Genomic DNA, 16613 nt, shown 5'->3' with positions numbered 1-16613 from the left:
AAAATGGTTTCGACCTGAGGCACTCAGTTCGCATTCGACTATAATATGAAGGCCCCTTGCGATTACACCCGAATTGGTCAGCGTATGAATCGAATACGTCCGAAGTCAATTCCGCAATGATGTTGAAAGTCACAATGATCTCTTCCTTACAACTCCTCAGTCTGTGCCTCATTTTTTCCCTCCAAATTTTCTCTCTTTTCGTTTTCTTTTCGACCATCTCATGGATTCTCGGTGCCACATGCTTACTTGTCGGCCACGCAATCAACGCGCATCAATCAATTCAAAGGCTTTGCTTTCGCCAATTATATCGACGGCAGTTCTCTGGCCATTACGGCCAAATCGTTTGCCCTCTCATTCCTCTTTACTCCGGTATGATCCTGCCTGTAAATGATCAGGGCCGTGTCCTTCTTAGAGAATACTCCCAGACCGTTCGAGACCTTACCATGGTGATTCCTATTCCCCTAATGCTCAATTTGTTCTCATTAAACATGTTCTCACCCGACAACCTAGCATGGACACTGCACAATCTCACGCATTCTGTGATCGACCGAATTTCCGATTGCTGCGCTATATTATGGTCAGGTAGTCAAATCTCTCCTTTACGTTCGATCCATTCATGTAGATTGAACTACCATATGGCAATGCAAGAGTGCCGTCCTACCAAGGCAGTTATGCTGACAACAGTGTCGGACCCGACTTCAGGCGCCGTCTCAGGTATCCTAACCGAAACCTGTTCCAATCAATTGAGCTTTCCTATCGTTTCCTTGATTGTATGACCAGTTCATATCTTGTATCCACTTTCCCATCGCCCATCTCAAAGCCGCAATAGCTGTCTTATACTAAAACTTTATGTATATGGGTCGAACATCTAGAAGTGCTGTTGTCAGCGTGGTTCTCGTCATCTTATCTATGCCAAACCAACACGGTCTCTGAACTATTTAAATATCCTCATGGTCCAAATTCTTAGCTTCCTCAATCATTATACAATACTACCGAGGCATAAGTTAGTTTTGATCTGATTATGCTGAAACTGTTTGTCTATGTGCCGGATACATAGAAGTGCCGAAGTAGTCGTGGTTCTCATCACCCCGCCTATGCTAAGACAACACGTTCTCTGAACCTATTGTCATATTCTCATGGTGCACATTCTCAACTTCCCCATCCACCATACTATCGAGGCATAAGTTAATTTTGATCTGATTACTGTCCTGCAGAATCAGGATCCATCTCGTGGCTATGGCCCGCCTACTTAGTCCCAACATCTGTGAGTATTCTCAGTACGTTCCCAAATTTCATTTCAGTTTCGTTATGTTGAGAAAACCTGTAGGTTGGTATTGGCCAACCTTTGCCTTCGTAGTAAGCAGTTTTCTCTTGTCTATAATATTTTCCTCTGTATAATTTAATCGTTTGCAGTAGGCAGACCACATTTTATAAACCTGCTGCTTATGGTGTGGCTTTCCAGTCTCTGAGGACTCGGTCCACCCGGTACTGGTAGATTAAGATAAAATCAAGTTATTGTAGGAAATCCACGATCTCTGCATTGATAATCCGAGCTCGTTAACTCAACTGCAAGGAGATCTGAAACCTTAGGAGAAATAAATCCATACAGATTTGACTTAAATCATTACAGATAGAATCGTTCTATACCATTAGTGAGCAATTATACTCTTAATTTTTATATCATATTATTGATGTACGTTTGGCTTAGCGTTTCTGAGTTCAATTTCAATCTGTGAACTTGAATAACGCTAGAGTTGAAACTGGATAGAATTAATGCAAGACAATACCAAAATACAAATACAATTAAATCCTTGAAGACGGTATTGGGTAGAAATTTACTGTCATTGTATATATATCTATGCTCTTATGCGGTATGCTTTGCTACGAAGTCAGTAGTCGGTAGTGCTTGAATATATTGGCTATCAAATTCTTGAAATAAATTCCCTGTTTTACGACCATATCTTACTGCGGTAAAGTATGTAGTTGACGAATTATGTAGAAGAATCATAACTTCCGATTTTCTAAGACCATTATTTATATAAGCGGATCCATAGTAAATCGAAAAGATTCCTTTTATTAAAATTTCTCTTAAACGAAAGTTTATATGCCCATTGACTTTTTAGAATTACACTTGGTTTAGAATTTGCGAAAATTTTTGAAAAATTCAATCGACAGAACAGATCACTTCAAGGGCTTCCGAGGCATTTAAACTAATAAAGTTGTGTTCCACCATTTACCGGAACTAGTAAATCAGTCAAAAAAAATCTGTGGACCCCTTTTTATATTCGGAAAACAACCTTCATTGTATGTATTATGCTTCAATGTTAGTTCCGAATGTTGGATTATTTAAGAACAAATTGCTGAAGGAACAATATTCTGTTATTAGAAATATATGGCCACTAGGCCAATGATGTTGTAGCTCAACAACAATAAATTTAATCCTGGGTATGTCTACCCAGGATTAAATTTACGATCACAATGCACTTGTTATAGATGACAATATACCTCTCATAGATGATCTTATCATCAATACTCATTCAATGAATGATAACGTTGAATGCCTGAATCAAACCGGGAACATACGAAAAAGATTCCTGCAGTAAATATCCCCTAATTTATGCTGTCGAACTTTTTGGGATGGAGTATTATTCAGCTATGTAAACATTTCTTTTAAGGATTCAGCTTTTAGTTCAGTTTCGTGTGAAGAAGTAAAGTTTTCATCGTAGAATACTCATTTATGGGAGATATATCTTTACGGAGTTTTTTAAGGGAATACGCATGACCAAGTACGTAATGTGGACTTTTCATTGTAACTAAGAAAGCATGTTTATAGGACCTTATTGAAATAAATATTCAGCAATTAAAAATCATATGAAGTAGATGACTTACAATGATTGTCAATAGAAAGTAGACACATTAGAACATTAGATATTAGCACAATTTGTTTGCAGTTAATAATCCAGCCTTTATATTCGTTTTTATTTTGTGATTATCTTTAACTCTTGAATAATTTCATTAAACTTTATTTTTCCTCTTTCAGGTGAATGCTCCAAAAGAAGTGATGAATGAATGGCAAGCACGTCCCCAGATACTGGTGGCGCGATACATACGCAAAGTATTAGCCCAAAAGGGTCAGCTCAAGGGAATCTTTGGGGCGCAGGGTTCCATAAAATCGCCCAGACGTTTCAAATTGGTGCAGCAGGAATCTCAGGCTCATGAATAAATCTCATGACAGCAACTTGCTCTCTTTTTCTCCCACACTCAAAACATACCTACATATATGAAGAAAGCGATATATTTAATATGTAATATGTGATGAGGTCTATACATACATAGAGTTATATGTGTACAATTCTTTTTTCTATTGTAGTTAAATTATTCACTTACGTACATGCATATATATATGTAAAACACACACAACTATTATACATATATGTATATGTTATATACATGTTTAAATTATATATATATATATATATATATATAAATATTAAACTATTATTATTATATATTATATGACAAGACAGGCATAAAGGACATAGAACCAAAACACAAATAGAATATACATACCAAAACAAACAACCATAACTTAAGACATGTTAAACTTTATCTATAACAAAACCCAACATACTATACATAAACATAGTTTTATCTTGAATTCTAACACCGTAAAAAAGTATAATACTGCTAAATCAACAGCCCCATGATATATGTAATATATGGATAAACTTCAACTTAACTCCTTAACCAATGATAAAATGCAACTCAGAATTCATATTCAATAATTAGGCGCCAATTGTGTGGTCCCCACTTTCCAAGAGGCCCACGGGCCAAAGTGCGCAATGTTTGCGCCAGCCCTTGAGACTTTGTTGAAATGATTTGAGACATTTTTAAATGGCAAATTCCATATTTATTGTAATATAAGCATTTTTCATATATATGTACTATATTATAACAATATATTTGATTTCCTACTTGTTGTTTTAAGAATCCACTTAAGTCAGTCGGAGATCTTTTTGCTTTTCTATTATTTTACTCTTGTTTATTATTCCCCCTTTCCTTGTAGTTTTGTTTTTATCCTAGTTTTAAGTTCAAAAACTATGTATACGTTTATGTTTTATATTTGTTTTAAGAAAACAAAAAAAAGAAGCATTTAGCAAAATAATTGAAAAATAAATCAATTTAAGTCAAATTAACTAATTTGTGTTCCTATTTTAATTTCATTTATACTGCGATAGCAATTTTTTTATTTATGAGTTGAGTTAGTTTTGAGTTCTTTTATTCCAAGGAAGTAGAAAAAGTTTTCTCAATTGTTTGCTATTTTAATAATTAAAGTTTTATTCAATTCGGTTTCTGTGCAGAAGAAAAAACATACACAATTTTTGATTCAACCATTGAGTTATTAATTTTTAATTTGTTAGAGTTTGTTTTATACCCACCACCGAAGGATGTTGGTATATTAATTTTGTCGTTTGCAATACTGCGGAATATCTATTTCTGACCCTATAAAGTATATATATTCTTGATCAGCGAAAAATCTAAGACGATCTAGACATGTCCGTCCGTCTGTCCGTCTGTCTGTTGAAATCATGCTACAATCTTTAAAAATAGAGATATTGAGCTGAAACTTTGCACAGATTCTTTTTTTTCCATAAGCAGGTTAAGTTCGAAGATGGGCTATCCGACGATCCGATCCGATCCGACGATTTAGGGTCTTAGGCCCATAAAAGCCACTTTTATGTTGTTGTTGTAACCACATTTTCATGTGGAGGTGGCGATCCTCGTCAAATTCTTGTAGGTGAGCAAGTTCGTTCCGGTCCAAAGGACCGATCACCGCTGGAACAGGTTGCCCATTGGTAATTTAAAGGCGCCCACAACTCGCCTTATCATATCGAGCATCGTAGGCACTCAGTATTTGTGCAAGAGCCAGTGCCATCCGACCTCTCACTGAGACTCTCCGCTCGGTACCGCTGATTGTCTGCGACTGCAGTTACAGCTACTCCGGGTGGAGCATTCCACTTGTGGACGCGCCCGGTAGCTCGCAGCTAAGCTACTCGTGACAGCAATAAACGCCACACATATCGTACCTGATATGTGTGCTCACAGCTATCCCGTATCAGGGCCATATTTATTATCCGATTTTGCTGAAGTTTGGAACAGTCAGTTAAGTCAAGCCCCTTGACATACTTCTACAATATGGCACAGATCGGTCCAGATTTGGATATAGCTGTCATATAGACCGATCGCTTGGTTTTAGGTTTTGGGGCCATAAAAGGCGGATTTATTGTCCGATGTCCCCGAAATTTGGCACAGTGAGTTAAGTCAAGCCCCTTTACATACTTCTGCAATATGGCACAGATCGGTCCAGATTTGGATATAGCTGCCATATAGACCGATTTCCCGATTTAAGGTTTTAAGCCTATAAAATTTTGGCGACATCGGACAATCAATGCGTCCGATGTCGCCAAAATTTGAGACAGTAAGTTGTGTTGGGCCCTTCGATTGGACAATCAATGCGTCCGATGTCACCAAAATTTGAGACAGTAAGTTGTGTTGGGCCCTTCGATATTCTTCTTCAATTTCACTCAGATCGGTCCAGATTTGGATATAGCTGCCATATAGACCGATCTCTCGATTTAAAGTCTTGGCCACATAAAAGGCGCATTTATTATCCGATTTCACTGAAATTTGGCACAGTGACTTATGTTAGGCTTTTCGACATCCGTGTCATATATGGTTCAGATCGGTTAATTTTTAGAAATAGGTACTAAAACTATCAACATTTTGTTATACACAATTGAACAATGACTTGTACTTATTAGTATTTGGTCCAAATCGGAACCTTTTTCGATGTACCTGCTATGGGGCACAAGGTATGCAGTTTTCACCGGATTTTGACGAAAGGTGGTTTACATATATACCCGAGGTGGTGGGTATCCACAGTTCGGTCCGGCCGAACTTAATGCCTTTTTACTTGGTTTTGGATGCTTATCTTTGGATAAAATTTTTTTTATTGAAAAGTGTACAGAGCCCAATTATAAGCTATTTTTATGAGGATTTTCCTTAAAATTCGGGTTAATTTTAAGTCTGCGGCTTTAAAGGGTGTGAGGCTTAACTATGATTCTCAATGGGATAGTAAGGTGGAGAACATTGTTAAGTTACTCCAAAAAAGTAAAGTATCCTAGTGCATAGAGGATTTTAAGGCATTGCCACGTCTAGGGTTAGACTTCCAAAGAAAGATCGCCAATTTGGGAAATTCTGAATGTTTCCTTTTATAAAAAAAAAAATCTTTCGATACGTTTACCCTCATTGTTCGCTGTGTTATGCATTTGAAAACGCTTTTTTGAAAAATAACATTCGAATTATATATCAGAAACAAAAGTGATTGCAGTCTTTTATAAAAGCCTGGTTATGTTCTCGTAAATGCACTGTAAATGTAGAAAATCATGTCAGCTGTTTTATTTTGCCTTATGAAAACACATCAAAACGATTGTCGAACGTCTGTCGACCGTAACCGGAAAGTGGAATTCAGTAAAAACTAAATTTTACGTTCCGTTTTCGTGTCAGCTGATAAAATTTGAAGTTTGAAGGAAAGTCAAAACCAACATTTTTATTTAGAAAACTGTTATTCCTGTTTTATGATTTCTTCATGGAATTTTTTACAATTTATTGTCAATAATTTGGGTTAAGTTTGTATGTCTAGCCCACCATGAAAAGGTACATATACATAAAGAGAAATTACAAGATGAGTGTTGGGGTCTTTTGAGGGATTCCACCCACTTCGGCATATATCCTGATTTCGGACACTCTAAATCCTTTCCCAGAATTTCTTTTGTGGCTATCGTTAAGGCACAAAGCCCTGCCTGAAAGAACATACACTCGTCCAGCAATCTCACGTACATACCGATGTTGTGTGTGTCGGTGTATAGAACTAAATACATTCCCTGTCCGCATCTTGGAGCTTCCATAAAAAGACCCATTTATAATTTTCTCCTCTTTCGGTTGGAAAGACGGCTCGACTTCTCACACCACTTCGCGATAGGCCGTCTTCTCCCACCTGCCCTTGAGGAATGCATGTTGTGTCCTTAGGGCATGCCTGAAGTTCTCCGACGTATGACCCACCCTCACCTTCAAGTCTATTTTGGTAATAAAATTGTTTTGTTTCAAATGTCAAATGCTCCTATTTTGTAATAACCATAATTGCTTGTTGTGAAAACAATTTCATGTGGCAGCTATATCTAATAAGATCTGATATTGACCATAGCCCAACTTTCCACCCTAGGATTTACCAGTTCTAAAGCCGCATTGATAGGGCCCAATTGTCTGATTGACTTTGGTGTTAATCTTTCACACAGTACGCTCGAGAGTATCTTGTATGCGATGGGGAGGAGACTTATTCCTCTGTAGTTGGCACATTCCGTCTTGTTTCCCTTCTTGTGTACGGGACATAGTATGCTGAGGTTCCAATCATCGGGTATGCGTTCTTCTAGCCAGATTGCGCAGATAAGCTGATGCATACGCCTTATCAGCGTGACGCCTCCGGTCATGAATAGTTCAGCGGGTAATCCGTAGGCTGCTGCTGACTTGTTGTTCTTCAGTCGGATCACTGCTACTTGGTCCTCATTCTGACTAGGAGGTAAACATTCTATACCATCATCAATGATTGTTTCTTCGGTATCCTCTTCCCCGCCAACATCGGACACTAGCAGATGGGTAAAATGTTCTTTCCATATCTTCAAGGCTATATTAATCCCCCACATTAATCTCGAGCATAGGTAAAATTTATGTTTAGCCCCTATTTTAACCAATATTTCGATTTTACACCAGAAGGGCACAAAAAAAGTTTTTTCATTCGAATTCGCTGAAATTGGAAGGGCGCAAATTATGCTTTGGCATCTGAAAAGGCTGATGTTACTATTACATCACTATGGACAAAAATTGTCAAAGTAAGTCTGATTTCAGATTGCTTTTATTAAGTCCATCCTATATTTTTCCTGAGTTTAGATCCATTGATTTGGCTTCTTTAGAACACAGAAGGATAATATTTTCATACAATTTTCCGAGTTTAATAATATTTCAAACGATGGATTTACAACTTCATCATAAATATTATGTAGACTCATTCCTAAATTCGGTTGCTTCAGTTCACGTAAGATGATTTTTCAGCGCAGACGCTAGCATAGGTTCGAATCCTGGGGAGAATATGAGAAAAAATTTCCATCGGCGATATTCTCTCTTAATGCAGGCGCCACTTCTGAAATAGTATGCCATGTAAAAGCTTCTCTCCAAAGAGGTGTCGCACTACGGCACGCCGTTTTACCTCAGAAGTCGCCGTGGCTATGGGAGTTATTAAACATACATCTGCAACATAACTAACAACAACAAATCAAAGACTTCAATTATTTTTTCAGCGGCAAAGAACTTCTTCAAACTAGTCAATAGTTCAAAAAAGTTACGCATTGAGCTTTCTTCTGATAGTTTAAATTTATTTTTATTTTATATTACTCAATTTTATTTCATTTATATATTTTTAATCCTCTGAATTTTTTTATTTCTCGTATGGAATAAATAAAGCTGAATTTTTCTCAAAAATCCAATTTGATGAAGAAAATACCAAAAATTATTGAATATCAACCAGAACTTTGCATTAAAAGAAGCAACGAAATATGAAGAAAAAAAAAACAAATTTAACAAGAAATTATTAATGGAATTAACCAAAAAAAAAAAAAAAAAACCGAGTAATATTATAATTATTATTATTACAATAAAGCAATGTATTTATTTTTCTTTGTTATATTTAGCAACAATTGTTTTCTGTTACTTATTTTTACCATTGACAAATGTTTGTAAAAATGCAAAAGAATAAAATGAGGAAGAAAACCAAAAAAACAAAAATAAAACAAAAAATGTATTCATGTTAATTTATACGAAGAATCGACCATAATTCGTATAAAATTCAATGTTTTTTACTAAAGGGGATATTCTTGGAGAAGGAAATAAATGAAAGGCTGGTATATAGGAAAGGTGAACTTACAATCTTACTGGGCTAGAAGCAATCAATAATTCGTACTGTGTTCAATATAAGGGACTGCAGTCTGATAATATTCCGTATGGAGTTCGATGCTACTACTCCCATCGGACGCCTTCCCAGGTGGTGGATTGGGGAAAGCTCATCAGATATGACGCGTACCGCAGAAATAAATTATGCGGGGCAAACTAACAGCTTAACACAAGCAGGGGGTATTCCGGTTGCACGGATACGATTACCATCGCGATGGGTTCATGCTATAGGGTCGGCAGCGGATGAGCCAAAGGAAATGGCCAACGGTGGCTCTCGCAGATCTTCAGAAGATTCACCATTAAGAAAGCCTCGCCTGGAGGGTCGCTGGCAGCCCCGCCACTCGGTACCGATGCGAAGGCCCCATCCGCCATCCACCTAAAAAAATCACTATTACACAAACATCAACAGGAAATAATGGAACTGACAGCCCCCCGATGACGAACTATGGATTCAGAACACGGTTTATATTTGGAACTTGGAACGTCAGAACTCTCTCAGAAGCATCGAGACTTTACCAAGTCTAAAACGAGATGTCAAACTACAACCTAGACATCCTTGGTTAAAGTGAAGTACGATAGCCGAAATCCGGAATTACGGATCTTCAAGGTGGCTAGCACTTCATTTTTTCAGGTAATGAAGTCCACCGAATAAATACGGTTGATCTGTTACTGTCGCCGAAAACAAAGCGAGCTCTTCTATCATACAATGTTATATCTGAACGCATTATGACGGCAAGATTAAACTCAAAATTCCTCAAAATATCCATTGTACAATGCTACGCGTCAACCGAACCCGATGACGACGAAACAAAGGATCAATTCTATTCAAAACTCGACTCAGTGACACGCTCTCTACCAAAAGGAGACATTAAACTTGTTATGGGAGATTTTAATGTCAAGGTGGGCAATAAAGACAATAATCTACAAACAATCATGGGAATAAAAGGACTTGGCGATTCCAGGAATGATAATGGCGACAGATTGTTTGATTTCTGCACAAGAAATTGGCTCTTTATGGAAGGCGCAAAATTCCCCCATAAAAATATACACAAATATACTTGGGAAACATTAGATGGAAACATCCATAATCAAATCGACCACATACTTATCAGCAAACTCATTCTGGCAAAATCATGTGTAACCAAAATCGCAGCCAGGCCTGAATATCGCGCCTCCGCCTAGCTGGTAAAGCTCAGACATAAGTGAATATAATTTAACTTGCAAGCCGAAAATGCAGCCAATATTGGAAATATACGTGGTGTTTACGAATCAATAAAACAAGTAACGAATTTAACGCCATTCGGCGGGGTTGAACTTTGGATACCCACCACCTCGGGTATATATGTAAATCACCTTTCATCAAAACCCGGTGAAAATTGCATACCTTATGTCCCATAGCAGTTATAACGAAATATGTTCCGATATGGACCAAAATACAAATAAGTACAAGTCATTGTTCAACTGCCGATAACAAAATATTGGTCTATTTAGAAGCTATATCTACAACTAAACCTATCTGAACCATATAAGACAAGGATGTCGAAAAGCCTAACATAAGTCACTGCGCCAATTTCAGTGAAATCGGATTATAAATGCGCCATTTATGGGACTAAGACTTCAAATCGAGATATCGGTCTATATGGCAGCTATATCCAAAGTCATAGTTCAATTGTGTATAACAAAATATTGATCTTTTTAGTAGCTATATGTAAAAATAAACCAATCTGAACCATATACAACATAGATGTCGAAAAGCCTAACATAAGTCACTGTTTTAAATTTCAGTGATATCGGATTATAAATGTGCATTTTTATGAAGCCAAGGCTTTAAATCGAGATATCGGTCCTCATGGCAGAGCTATATGCAAATCTTGATCGATCTAGACCAAATTGCAGAAATATGTGGAGGGGCTTAACTTAACTCTCTGTCCCAAATTTCGGCAACATCGGACAATAAATGCGACTTTTATGGGCCCAAAACATTACAACGAGAGATCGGTCTATATGGCAGCTGTATCCAAATCTGGACCGATCTGGGCCAAATTGACGAAGGATGTCGAAGGGCTTAACACAACTCACTGTAAATGCGCCTTTTATGGCCCAAAACCTAAAACCAACAACAGATCGGTCTATATGTCAGCTGTATCCAAATCTGGACCGATCTGTGCCATATTGCAGAATTATGTCAAGGGGCTAAACTAAAATCACTGTCCCGAATTTCGGCGACATCGGATAATAAATGCGCCTTTTATGAGCCCAAAACCTTAAATCGAGAGATCGGTCTATATGATAGCTATATCCAAATCTGGGCCGATCTGGGCCAAATTAAAGAAGGATGTCGACTGGCTTAACACAACTCACTGTGCCAAATTTCGGCAAAATCGGATAATAAATGTGGCTTTTATGGGCCTAAAACCCTTAATTGCCGAATCGGTCTATATGGGGACCATACCAAGATATTGTCTGATATAGCCCACCTTCGAATTTAACCTGCTTATGGACAAAAAAAAATCTGTGCAAAGTTTCAGCTCCATATCTCTATTTTTAAAGACTGTAGCGTGATTTCAACGGACAGACGGACGGACATGGCTAGATCGTCTTAGATTTTTACGCTGATCAAGAATATATATACATCATAGGGTCGGAAATGGTTATATCGATGTGTTGCAAACGGAATGACAAAATGAATATACCTCCATCCTTCGTGGTGGGTATAAAAATTTATTCATAATGTATGTTTTAGCATTTAGAATAGATGGATAGGTCCAAGTCGAATGAAAACCGGCTTTCTTAAACAAAAACACATCCAAAATAGATTTAGAAATGAAGTTGGTTTGTTAGTGAATATGTCCAAGCAAAAATGTGGCAACAACAATGAAGGAAATACTGCGAGAGGATTTTTCGGAGATCCTAAAACTACTGCAAGCATAACTGTCTTAAATGAAAATCTTTTAAAAAGGTTTCATACTATACTTTCTTGCATCGGATGTGAGTTGCCAAATAAATCAGGTTGCTTTTGATAACTATGCACGAGAGACAAGAAAACTTTATTTGTCCGAATATCCCTGGTGAATGATATCAGTGAGTGTACACAAAATTCTTTTTCATGAAAAGGAAAAAAATAACATCGTGTATTCATCCTATTGGTCAGCTTTCGGAGGAACCTCAAAAGTCAAGAAATAAAGATGCATGAAATGATCGTGAACTCTATACTCGGAAAATGTCAAGAATAGAAATCAACACTGACTTATTACACAGATTGCTTATATCTTCAGATATATATATATGCAGTTTGTGGAAATCAATTTTAGCGAGCAATTGATTCCGAAGTTCTTGCTTTATTGTCCGTACCAGGAACAGAATATCTTGACTCTAAAAGGCTGAACCGATTACCTTGAAATTTTCACAGATTGTGTAGGATGGTCTGGAAGGAAACATAGGAGGGGGGCGGACCCTCCCCCTTACCCCAAAAGTACTACCCAAAAATAAAAATTAACCGATCGGGACAATATGAAATGTATTCAAGAGTAGAGTACGAATTTCATCATCAAAGTTAGGTACAAGTAAATGGGGGGCCGCGCCAGCCCCAAAACGCCTTAAAAGGTTTATTTGACGATCATGACTATATGGGACTCAAATGAAAGCTATTCGGGAGTAAATTACAAATATGGTCAAGAAGTAGGAATATGCTTTATAATTTATTGATAACGGAAGGGGGCGGACCCTCCAACGTTACCCCAAAAACACCACCCAAAATAAAAAGTGGACCTAATCGGGACAATATGGATATCAAATGAAAAGTATGTGGGAGTAGATAACGAATCTGGCATACCACTCCCACAGAAACTCCCAAAATGGGCACATTAGCCAATCACGGATATCTGGGACTCGGTTTGTTTGCTCCGTATAGACTGAAAAACGGCAGAATCGATTTTCTCGAAATGTTCGCATATTGTGTAGGTTGGTCTGGAAGGAAACATAGGCTATATAACTTTTCGGTATCGGAAGGGGGACGGACTCTCCCCCTTATGCCAAAAACACAACCCAAAATCAAATGCGTGACAATATAGGTATTAAGTGAAAGGTATTGGAGAGTAGAATACGAATATGGTATTAAAATTTGGGTCTAAGTACCTATCAGGCCGCCCCAACCCCAAAACTTTCCCAAATAGACATATTGGACGTTCATCTCAATATGGGACTCAAATGAAAGGTATTCGGGAGTAGATTTCGAATCTGGCATACAAAATCAGATCGATGTATAGGAGGTCACGCCACCCCTCAAAAACGTCTTTAGACCCATTATGACATTATGATACTTGGCTGAAACGATTTTCTTAAAATTTTCATAGATTGTAAACGTTTGTCTGGAAGGAAACATAGTCTATATAAGTTTTAGATATCGGGTGGAAGCGGGCTCTCCGCCTAACCCCGAAAACGCCAACCATATCCGAAAGTGGTCCGATGGGCACAATAAGGGAATCAAATGAAAGGTATTGGAGACCAGAAAACGAATATGGTATTAAAATTTGGGTCCAAGTATTCAGCGGGAGAGAAGGGGCAAATTTCCACACATCAATGATTGCTTTCCGATTCAAATTTAAACTCAATGATAAGGGACCTTTTTTTTGTAGCCGAGTCCAAACGGCGTCCCGCGACACCTCTTTGGTGAAAATTTTCCTAATGACCATGCATGGCATTGTACCTCGCAAATGTCGCCTACATTAAGAGGGGATAAACACCGCTTTGTTCGATGTTATCGCCAGGATTCGAACGCGTTCAGCGCCATAGGCTACAATGGCACGAATTCGATATCCGCATTCGGGGCGAAGTGTCCCCAAACCTAAAAAGCTATTAGAGAGTTAAAGAAGGTGCAGCGGAACAAGCTCGGTTCGGCTAGTGGATTATATAATAGAACTATACGTGTGTCCCGCACTCTCACTCACTTTTATGGAGAAATGTCTGTATCTTTTAAATGATACAGATGGTTTTAAGGTGATTAACTTAAACTTCCCGAACAGTGTGCAAAATTTTATCTACGAAATGAACTGGAAACTCAATACAAATAAATCTACATGTATGTTTTGCTAGATTATAGTGATATTCTTAAATCAGATTCACTATGACAATTTTGTCCATTGTGATACCACAGTAGCGGCAGACCAAAGCCTCTGAATGGAATCGAACCGACGCCCATCACTGTCAATACAAACTCGCTACTAAATCATCTGCCGGGGCACTCTAGTTAACCTATAAACCATAGATAGTTTACAACAACTTTACAACAACATTGTCATTGAACTTAAACTTGAATTGGACAGCGCTCACTGATATGTGAGAAGTTTGCCCCTGTTCCTTAATGGAATGTTCATGAGCAAATTTGCATTTGCAGTTTACAACAACTAGCGTTAGGTTTAATTACTGACATATTCCCTTTCATTCACTCATTAAGAAGAACATTTTTAAATTTGGCAAAACAAATTACTGCAACCGATTCAGATTCTTAAAAAAAAAAAACAATATAAAACATTAATTTATCCCCCAAATATTTTAAGTAGCCCACAAGTGTGTAATCAACCACAGTTCACTCTGTTTTTTAGTTGTTCAGATTGAATCCAATGAAAGGATTTTTAATGCTTTCATAATGCATTTTGATTAAATAATAATTTAATTATAAATAATTATGAAAATGATTATTTAATCCACTTGTTGCAGTTAACAAGGCAGCACGTGTTATCATTCATCTATAAAATTTGTATGGCAATTTAAAACTATATATTATATAACATATAAACCGTTTAAAATGAACTCTATTTGCTGACAGGTTCATTAAAATAAATGAAATGAAAAATTTTAATTAAATTTGTTTGTTTTCATGAGTTGATTATCTATGATGGAAGTTATCATACCCTATTATAACATACATTGCAAAAACCAAACTTTAAATAGTTGACGAGGTGTTGTAACAGTCTGAAGGTTTTCATAAATTGTACTTAAATCAACGATTATTATTTATTCATTAAATCTATTTTCATTCAATAATAACAAATTTACCAACCAAACAATTATTATTATTTAATAAATGAAATATAATTAGAAGAAAATAACAGAATTAGAAGAAATAACAGAACTCCAAATGCAAGATTTTATCTAAGATTTTATCTATCTAACTATTCGTAGGACTCAGAATTGTAAACGTGCACCTCTAGCTCTGCACTTGCTAGCTCGCCGATATGGTTGGGTTCTTTCCTTTCTTTGTCCAACGGTTATCCACCACAACCAATTTTCATTAGGTGTACTTGTGATATAAAATACCCAAAAAAAAAACAAAAAAAGCAACTTGGTTTGGGATACCAAACAAAAAAAAGCTATCAAATCCGATAGACAATTAACTTTGCCGACACCGACAAACGGACAGACGACTAGACGGACTTATTATTACTATTCTTGCCATCCCCATGACTCTCATACGTACTCCAGATGGTAATGAGTACTTCCATCCCAAACCCTCCCTGCCTTGCGAGCCCCCTTCTCAGATCTTGCAGATCTTGGGGTCGCCCAAAACAAACTAACAACAACGCTAGTTAAAAAATCCATAACAATGATCAGCAGCTTACTCAGACAGACCATACTGCAATCTAGCAGAGCATTATCAATTCAAAGAGAATTCTAATTTCAAGAGAATACATTGTGTGTGTTTATTCCATTTGTAATATAGTGAGAGAACCAAAAACTACAAATAAAAAATATTGTCTTACAACTAAACTGACCCTACATTATGCAGATCTAATAAAAGAGTGTGCAGTAAGAGAAATCGAGAATTAATAAAAAAATGTAAAAAAAAACGAAAAAAATTATAACACTTTGTATGACAGAATGAAAGTAATGGAGATATGTGCTCTTTGCTTAAAGAGGAAGTAAGTGTCCTTTATGAATGAAAAAAAAAAAACAAGTAAAAGCGTGCTAAGTTCGGCCGGGCCGAATCTTATATACCCTCCACCATGGATCGCATTTGTCGAGTTCTTTTCCCGGCATTTCTTCTTAGGCAAAAAAGGATATAAGAGAGGAGTTGCTCTGCTATTAAAACGATATCAAGATATGGTCCGGTTCGGACCATTGGGGCTCACAAAGTAAAATAGAGAGAACGATTTATATGGGATCTGTATCGGGCTATAGATCGATTCAGACCATAATAAACACGTTTGTTGATGGTCATGAGAGGATCCATCGTACAAAATTTCAGGCATATCGGATAGTAATTGCGACCTCTAGGGGTCAAGAAGTCAAGATCCCAGATCGGTTTTTATGGCAGCTGTATCAGGTTATGAACCGATTTGAACCTTATTTGACACAGTTGTTGAAAGTAAAAATAAAATACGTCATGCAAAATTTTAGCCAAGTCGGATAGGAATTGCGCCCTCTAGAAGCTCAAGAAGTCAAATGCCCAGATCTGTTTATATGACAGCAATATCAGGTTATGGGCCGATTTGAACCATACTTGGCACAGTTGTTGGATATCATAACGAAATACTTCGTGCAAAAATTCATTCAAA

At 37.2% G+C, this 16613-nt stretch overlaps 1 protein-coding gene across 3 annotated transcripts in view; it reads left to right on the top strand.

Moving 5' to 3' along the window:
• The window catches only part of LOC106081852 (uridine phosphorylase 1), a 113281-nt gene extending 109085 nt beyond the window's left edge, over positions 1-4196 (top strand). For all 3 annotated transcript variants that reach the window (XM_059364145.1, XM_013244076.2, XM_013244078.2), the window contains one exon: positions 3041-4196. In XM_059364145.1, coding sequence (XP_059220128.1) covers positions 3041-3223 — 183 coding nt within the window. In that variant the 3' untranslated portion in view covers positions 3224-4196. The remainder of the gene's footprint in view (positions 1-3040) is intronic.
• The last annotated feature ends 12417 nt before the right edge of the window (positions 4197-16613 follow it).

Source organism: Stomoxys calcitrans, chromosome 2 (assembly GCF_963082655.1).
Source record: "Stomoxys calcitrans chromosome 2, idStoCalc2.1, whole genome shotgun sequence".
NCBI classification, from domain to species: Eukaryota; Metazoa; Arthropoda; class Insecta; order Diptera; family Muscidae; genus Stomoxys; species Stomoxys calcitrans.
Note: the sequence above shows the minus strand (reverse complement) of the source record. Positions and strands in the feature narration are given on the sequence as shown.